This window comes from Hyaena hyaena, unplaced genomic scaffold (assembly GCF_003009895.1).
Source record: "Hyaena hyaena isolate Hyena2069 unplaced genomic scaffold, ASM300989v1 scaffold_81, whole genome shotgun sequence".
NCBI lineage: Eukaryota > Metazoa > Chordata > Mammalia > Carnivora > Hyaenidae > Hyaena > Hyaena hyaena.
This window is the reverse complement of record NW_024080714.1, coordinates 226271-234580: the sequence shown is the minus strand read 5'-3', so window position 1 is coordinate 234580 and position 8310 is coordinate 226271. Positions and strand designations below refer to the sequence as shown.

Sequence of the window (8310 nt, the reverse complement as noted above, 5' to 3'; positions counted from 1 at the left end):
CTCAGGTCATGATCTCACGGTTCGTGGGTTCGAGCCCCGCGTCGGGCTCTGTGCAGACTACCGCATCCGAGCCCGAGGAATGTTTCTGGGTCTCTGACTTGTGCTCTCCCTGACCCTCCCCTGCTCACGCTGTCTCTCTCTCTCTCTCCTAGAAATAAATAAAAAAAAAAAAAAAAACATTTAAAAAAAAAAAAAAGATTAGAGGTGGGCCGGGGATGAGCGTGAGTGAGAGTGCACGTTGGCTCGAAGAAAGTTGCTGGCTCTGAGCAGCAACGGCCTGGGGTGGCGCGAGGCATTCGAAGGCGCGCCAAGCAGAAGAATCGCGACGAGCAATGCTTTTTATGTAGCTCTCAGCAGGTCCCTTAATGGTTTTATAACTGTAAATGCTGTCTATGCACTACTGAGTGGGAGTAATGAGCATTCGTTAAGAGAGGCAAATGAAAAAAATAAATAAATAAACCAAGACACTAAGTGCTTTTTTTGTCTCCCGGCTTTAAACAAGCCACTTTGCTGCAAACCAATGATCCTGCCTTTTTTTTTTTTTTTTTTTTGCTAGGTTAATAAAAACAAGAAGTGGCGCGAGCTGGCAACCAACCTAAATGTCGGCACTTCAAGCAGTGCCGCGAGCTCCCTGAAAAAGCAGTACATCCAGTACCTGTTTGCCTTTGAGTGCAAGATCGAGCGCGGAGAGGAGCCCCCGCCGGAAGTGTTCAGCACCGCGGACACCAAGAAGCAGCCGAAGCTCCAGCCGCCCTCTCCTGGTGAGCGCGAGTACGACACTTGTCGCGGGGCCCAGGCGAGGCACCCGCCCCCGGGGGCGCTGGAGGCCGCCCGCCACGTGCACGCTGTGAGCAGGCCACTTCACAGTAAAGCAAGCCGGACGCCGGGTCCTTGAGGACCAGGGGCGTTTTGTTTTGTTCTGTTTCACTGAAGCCCCGCGGGCAGTGCTTAAGGGAGGAGAGCTTGCCGTTGGGGACGCTGCCTCTGGGGCCAGCATTTCAAAGGCACCCTCGGCTTTACCCGCTCGTGGTGGAGAAGGGACTTGGGGGTTCGGAGCCGAACGCCTTTACTCCTCACACGGGTATTTACAAACATTCCGTCTAACTGTAAAACTAAGCATCCCCGGTAACCTTTTATTCCTTATACAAGTATTTTGAAATATTCCATGTAACTCTGTCAAACTAAGTGGCCCCGATAACCTGTGCTCATACTTTTGTGCTACCAGAAAATGCCACCCTGTAGGTCTGGCCGGCTGTGCCCGTGTCAGGGACACTCAGAACTGTGTTAGCAAAATGAGACTTGGACTCAGTTGTTAACGTCCCCTGCGCCAACATGTTCTCTTGTGGGAATCCAGCAACCTGTCACGGTAAAGGTCCCCGCAGCCCCATTTCTGAGACCGAATAGCCCGGTAGCTCCGACCTAGAGGCCAGGAGTCTTAGGAACACTACCCAGGAATAACGCGGTTCGCCTAAATCCTCAGACGCAAAGCCAAACTGATGCTTCTCCCCCGCCTCTCCACTCACCTGCCCGAGACCCCGCCATTGCCTCGGCCCTCCTGCCAGCCTTAGCTCTGCCTGTGAGCGTTTCGGATTGCCCGATCACTGTATTCTGAGAAATACAGTATTCAAGATGGGAGGAACTTTGCGTCCTCCTGAGTTCCGGGTGGTGACCTCACTCAAGTCTGATCCAACCGTGTTCTTGTCTCTCTGGCCACATCCCAGCCCTGTGCCGGGGTCAGCACTTAGCCATACTGACCTACGTTCGAGGTGAGGCCGACATCACACAGGGTTGTTCTGGGATCAAATGCCAGTATTTCTTGGGCACCTTTCTAAGTGCTTTTCCATTTAATCACATCACCCCTGTGATGCACAGATACTGTCCCAAAGTCCACGAGGAAACGAAGGTCCATAGAATGTGGAGTAACTGGCCCAAAATCTCTTGCTAGTGAGTGGTATGCAGCTCCAGCATTACGCCTGGACATACTGTATTCCTCTGCCTGTATTTGAAACAGCATTGTAACAGCGAAACCTTCTACTCATAGAAAAAGGTGTTTGTGAGCCAAAGAAATCGTTTTCTTTTTAATTATTTCCTCTAGCTGCTTTCTGGATGGCAGTGCTGGTACCTAAGGTCACTAATCGAGGGATTGCACATAGATACTTCTATGGGCCATGGCGCACTTGCGGGGAATACACCTAGATATATATTTAGATCTGACAGTTCTAAACACACCTAGAAATCCTCTCCGGCCCCACCCTTAAGGCTTCGAAGCCTTTGCAGTTACGGTGTACCTTAAAAACTGTGAAATCTAATTTTAAAAGTCTCACAACATTACATTCAGTTCAGAGATGTGAACCGCTCTCAAACGATTTTTCCAAAATAAAAACTCAGTGGGGTGTAGGGACCAAAGTGGCGATGTCTGCAAAGATGGAAAGGTGTGTTTTATTTGCCGGGGAAAATCTCGTGTCCCTGAATGGGCCGCACTTCTGTAGGGAGAACGGCCCTCCCAGCGCGCACCGGCTTCAGTGCAAGAGACCCCACCAGGCACAGACCCTTCAGACAGTGTAGGGCCTCTTCTCTCAACAGTCAGCTCTTTCTTTTCTCCCTTTTTCTTTTTAAACTACCGTTTTTATGGCAACATTATCGTTTTAACTGCACAAAAGAGCTCAGATTGCAGATGCACTTCTGATAGTACATTCTTCTCCGTGGTCCACACGGTCCAAAGGCTTGTGAATCAGGAAGCCGGGGAAGGAGGGCTTCCTGGGCTGGGCCCCCGGGCGGCCCTGCGCGTGGAGCCCACGGGGCTGGCGCGCCTCCTTCCATGTTCTGTGCGCTGTTTAAGACACGCTGCTCGGCCAGACAGACGGACACACGCGCTGGTCAGCGGGGTCCTGAGTAACATCACCCCCACAACCAAATAGCCACGCTGAGCTATTTTTATTGTCAAAGAAGGAAAATAATAATAATTGTTCCCAACCATTTGCCATGTTAAGGTTTCTTATACCACAGAATTTTGAAAAACGAATCTTCAGCCAAAATTTGTGTTCTTAGAAGTCAGTCTTTCCCATAAGAAGGTAATTGTAGTTTATTTCTTACCAGCACGTCCAGGCAAACTGGACTAAAAGGATTCTCGAGAAACATGGCCAATTGCTTTTCACAGGGCCGCTCGGAAACAATCCCAATCCAGATCATTTGGCTCTGTTAGCATCGTGAGTCATCCATCTGGCCCCCCCTTTCTGAGTCGATGTGGCTGATGTGGGCTGAAATCCACTTCTGCCAGCCTCTGCGAGGTGTAACCCCTTAGCCCTTGGGGGTGTGCCACGGTCCTCGCTGTTGAGTGGCCGCGTGGCTTCTCATGCCCGAGACCCGTGTTACTGTCTTCCAGTGACTAGCGCAAGTCCACGGTAGAAAGCTCTGGAACTCGAGCCGGGCAAGGCCTGGGGTAGGGTTGCGCCTCAGAGGTGCCAGTGGGGCCCCCATTGTGAGGAGGCTGTAAAAGTTTGTGGGGTTCTGATGAACAGTTCCCCGAGTGGCCCGGGCGGCCCGCAAGCTGGGGGGCCCGGGGTGGGGGGAGCAAGGAAGCCCCACATTCAATTAGTAAGTCTGTAACCAAAAACCCATCCATCTTTGCTGGCAGGTAGCTGACTGCGTTTCTATTATTAGCTGACAGGTGATGTCACAAAACCTGTCATGGATCCAGCGAGGGAATCCTCGGTGGAAGATAGATGAGAAAGGGGTTCGGGTTATAAACAAAGGTGCCCTCTGGGTGACCTCTAGTCGCTGCAGACCTGGGACATAGTAGCTATTCTTCCTTCTTTCCGCAACCCCACCCTCCTTTCCGCAACCCCAGCCAGAAGTAGGGCACCGGGTTCGTGCTGTGAAAATTATCTTCCCAGTTAGGAGTCTGGCTGTACAGTCTGAAGTGTGTGAATGTACTTAACCTTCAATAACCTTTCCATTGTTTACTTTCGAGTGTACATTTGTAGCTTCTGGCAAAAGGTGGGGATATCCTAGAGCATCGTGCCAGCCTCATCTAGTAATGGAGCTTCAAGAGGGTGTATTCATTTTTTTTTTCCTGAAAGGAACAGAAAAAACACTGGCAAGAAGGAAGAATTTTTTTCTTTTTTTATTTTTATTAGCTGTAAATGTGAATGCTTGTAAATAAGGGTCACTCTGAAGTCACAGCCCGTGAACCGTGTTTCCAAAGAAGCCGTATAGGCCGCTGTGGAGTCGGCTCCGTGATTTAAGAAGCGCATTATTTCGCGGCGCCTGGGTGGCTCAGTCGGTGGAGCATCCGACTTTCGCTTACATCATGATCTCAGTTTTTGGGTTCGAGCCCCACGTTGGGCTCTGTGCTGACAGCTCAGAGCCTAGAGCCTGCTTCGGATTCTCTCTCTCTCTCTCACTCTTCTCTAAAAAATAAATAACGGGGCGCCTGGGTGGCTCAGTCGGTTAAGCGTCCAAAACAAATAAAACATTTAAAAATCTGTAAATAAATGAACATAAGAAAAAGATTTTTTTTAAAAACCCAGAAGCACATTGTTTCTCCTGCCCGCTCTGTGGGGCAGGCACATCAATACAATTATCCTTACGTATTCATAGAAGACTCCACTTTTTTCTTTTATTACCATCTACCTTTTTAATATGCATTTCCAGGGTTTCACCAGAATCTGATTTATAAGCATGCATTCCTAAGCTTCTCTTTTGAGATACCAACATGTAAAAGATTATCTACCTTTAAAGTTAGTCCCCCTGGCATCTCTGAGAACTTCCCCGAGTCCCTCTGGTCCCGGGCACCCACAGGACACCTCATACAGAAAGCGGGGCCCCAACGGCCCGTGCTTGGGACTCATACCCAAGTGCGCCTGGCCCGGGCCGACCCGGGCTGGAGACGGCTGTGTTCAGCCGCGGCTTTCTGAGTCGAAGCACTGGACTCCTTTCCATCTCTGACTCCAGTGTGTTCTCTCCTCTCCAGTGATTTGTTGAACCCTGTTTACTCCGCGGTCAAATGTGTCCGGTGGTGATTGTAGTGAGCCTTGGACACCTCGGAGGAAAGGGACTAGAGCTGATGACTTGTACGGCATCATCCCGCACAGGCCACCGCTAATTCTGCCGTGTGTAGCAGCTCCGAAAGCATTTACTAGAAACCCCACGGGGGCAGGAATTTGTGTCTTTGTTGCTTTGTGGTCAGTTTGCACACTGCCACGCCAGCAGCAGAAACCAAGCTTGCAGTATAGTAAGCATGTTAGTTTTTCAGCAAGTATTTGCTTAATAAATGAAACCAATGTCTGTCGAGCACCTAACCTGCAGAGGCTGATGGTACAGCAAGAACCCTTAAAATACTAGGTTTTCCAATAAGATGATCTGAAGTTTTGAAGAGATCTGCTCAATTTTGAGTTGTGTTATTAGAATGTAATTAAAGCCAAATCTTGCGACTCTGATAATGACATTAAAGAACTCCAAAGAACATGACTTCAGATTTTGTAATAACAAACCTGATTCCATAGCTCTGGAAATGACTTTGTTAATGACAGAGTATAGACACACCCAGACATTGAGGAGGCACTGAAGTGACATAAGGCTCGTTACTAACTTGTCATTGCGTTTCAACGTAAACATTTCTTATCCCCTAAGACCTGGTACTAATTTTTCTAATTTTTTTTCCCTAAAATAGCACAATAGTCCATCAAGCCGGTGTACCAAATTTTTCATCCCATTTTTTTCTTTACTCAGAGGCATTTAGATTATCTCCATTATAAACAACACTGAAATAAACATTTTTCTGCCTAAAGCCTTTTTTATATATTAGATTATTTTCTTTGAGATAAATTCCCAGGAAAGCAATTACCCAGTCAAGAGGTAGAAATATGTTTTATGGCTCACAAATGAAGTATGTTGCCAAACAAATTACTGGAAAACAAAAAAACAAAAAAAAAACCTTTTAGTAATTTTCTCTATAAATAATATAAGAGCAACTTATTTTACTACGTCATTACCAGTAATGGATATTGTTACCATTTCTAATAAGATGGTGTCTTGTTTTCTTTCCTTTCTTTTTTTTTAAAACAAGTAGGAAGGGTGAGCTTATCGATAACCTCTAGTGTTTCCTTGTCTTCTTATTCCGCCTCGCAGCGAACTCAGGATCCTTGCAAGGCCCACAGACCCCCCAGTCAACCGGCAGCAATTCGATGGCAGACCTCCCAGGCGACCTGAAGCCACCTACTCCAGCGTCCACCCCTCATGGACAGATGACCCCAATGCAGGGTGGAAGGTCTGTACGGTAGAGGATCCACACGACCTCGCACTTCCCGATCTCGCGATGTTCGGGAGCAAACTGTAGAGGGCAAGGGGTATTATTGCCTCACGAGTTTCTAAATGTTGCCCAGAACTAGTTTCTTTCATGCAATTTTTTGGGTGGTTTTTACATTACAGGGTTTCAAGTTAAGCTCGTTTTCCGAACGGGCAGCTGGCGGCAACTCCTGCTATTTCCTTACGCTTCCCTTTTGCTCGTCTCTTCAGAAGCAGCGCGGTCAGTGTGCACGACCCCTTCTCAGACGCCAGTGACTCATCGTTCCCAAAACGGAACTCCATGACCCCGAGCGCCCCCTACCAGCAGAGCATGAGCATGCCTGACGTGATGGGAAGGATGCCCTACGAGCCCAACAAGGACCCCTTTGGTGGAATGAGAAAAGGTAAATGCTGAGGGACCAGGCTTGGCCCAGAGGGCGTTTTCCTCTCTGCCCCCTGCACAGCCAACCCACTTACCCATTCGAGACGTGTCTGATCGCAGCTCCCAACCTGCTAGAGTTCCGGCCTTGGGAAAAGGACTCAGTAGCTCTGTGCCTCAGTTTCCTCATCTAGGAATTGGGGTAATAACAGGACCTGCCTAAAGGGGGTGATGAGGATGGAGTTCATGTACAAAAAGCCCACTGAAGAATGACTCGCTCCCTCGCGCCGCGGCCGTTGTTGTATCTCCGTGGGCTGGGCAGGGCCTGGGTGCCAGGTAGTGGGATGAACCAGACGTAGTTCCAACTGGAGTTGACAGTGGCTTAGGGGAACAAACAAAAAGTGAGTGAAACCCCAAATGCATAATTAAATGTGGCGGTTGATGGAAGGAAGGACACCAAGTGCCGCGACCTGGGGTGGGAGTCGTGGAAGGGAAAGACACCTGAGAAGGACATGGTCGGGAGGCGAGGGCTTTGAGGAGATGTCGGTTATCTGCCAAGACCTGAGGAACGAGGAGTAGAGAAGAGCAGGGGAGGGGGGAGGCCTGAGGCAGGAGCGGGCTTGGCGTGTTTGAGGAGGTCAAAGGCGTCTGGGGATAATGGGCGGGGGGGCGAGGGGGGCAGGCTGAGTGTACCGAAGCCATCAGGGCCACCGGGCTGGAGCTATCAGCCTCCCTGGGCTTGGGGAGGAGTCTGGATTTGTACCTTCGCCTCAAGATGTCCTGCAGGAAGTGACATGACTAGGTCTTTTTTTTTTTTTTTAATGTTTATTTATTTTTGAGAGAGAGAGAGAGACAGAACACAAGTGGGGGAGGGGCAAAGAAAGAGGGAGACACAGAATCCGAAGCAGGCTCCAGGCTCTGAGCCGTCAGCTAGAGCCCACTGCAGGGCTTGAACCCGCAAATTGTGAGATCATGACCTGAGCCAAAGTCAGACTCTTAACCGACTGAGCCACTCAGGTGCCCCTAGGCCTTTTGTTAAAAAACAAATAACTGGGCATCTATGAAGAGTGTGCTGGAGGGACCACTGTGATGGTCCAGGGGAGAGATGACAGGCAGGGTCAGATTCCGGCAGCGCAGAGAGAAACACTCATCACACGTTCTGGACTCAGAACAGGCCGGGCTTGCTGGACTGATCGTGGGGGTCAAGGGGGGCCAACCAAGTGAGCAGAACTGAGAGGGCGACGACCTTACTGCCTTGGAGACGCCCGCCTGGGAAGGGACCCACTGTTAGCGCTCATGGTAGGGGCCTGCGCTGTGGGCAGCTGCGGGGGCAGCGAGAGCGGGAAATCCCATGTTGACTTTGGGATGTGTTGAGGCGGTAGGTGGCGGAATGTGACCCGTCTGGAGCTGGGCAGACCGTTGGAATTAGGAATCCTTTCAGGGAACTCGGCAGAGGAGTGGGATCAAGCACTGTGGGGTGGATAGGATCTCCCAGAATTGGGAGAGTTCTGGCAGACGTTAGCAAGCACCCAGTGTGGCTTTTCCCTTTATGCTTATCTGTCCCCAGCGCTCACTTGGCTGAGAATGTAGCCTCTAAGCCTCTGCCCTCTGGGCACCTTGCAAGGCCCACGCGCTCCAAGCCCTCG

General features: G+C 49.9%; 1 protein-coding gene across 7 annotated transcripts in view; it reads left to right on the top strand.

The window, feature by feature from the left end:
* Positions 1-8310, top strand: part of ARID1B (AT-rich interaction domain 1B) — a 443851-nt gene that overhangs the window by 419287 nt on the left and 16254 nt on the right. For all 7 annotated transcript variants that reach the window (XM_039234083.1, XM_039234081.1, XM_039234078.1 and 4 more), the window contains 3 exons: positions 557-761; positions 6130-6268; positions 6517-6689. In XM_039234083.1, the coding sequence (XP_039090014.1) occupies positions 557-761; positions 6130-6268; positions 6517-6689 (517 nt within the window). The remainder of the gene's footprint in view (positions 1-556; positions 762-6129; positions 6269-6516; positions 6690-8310) is intronic.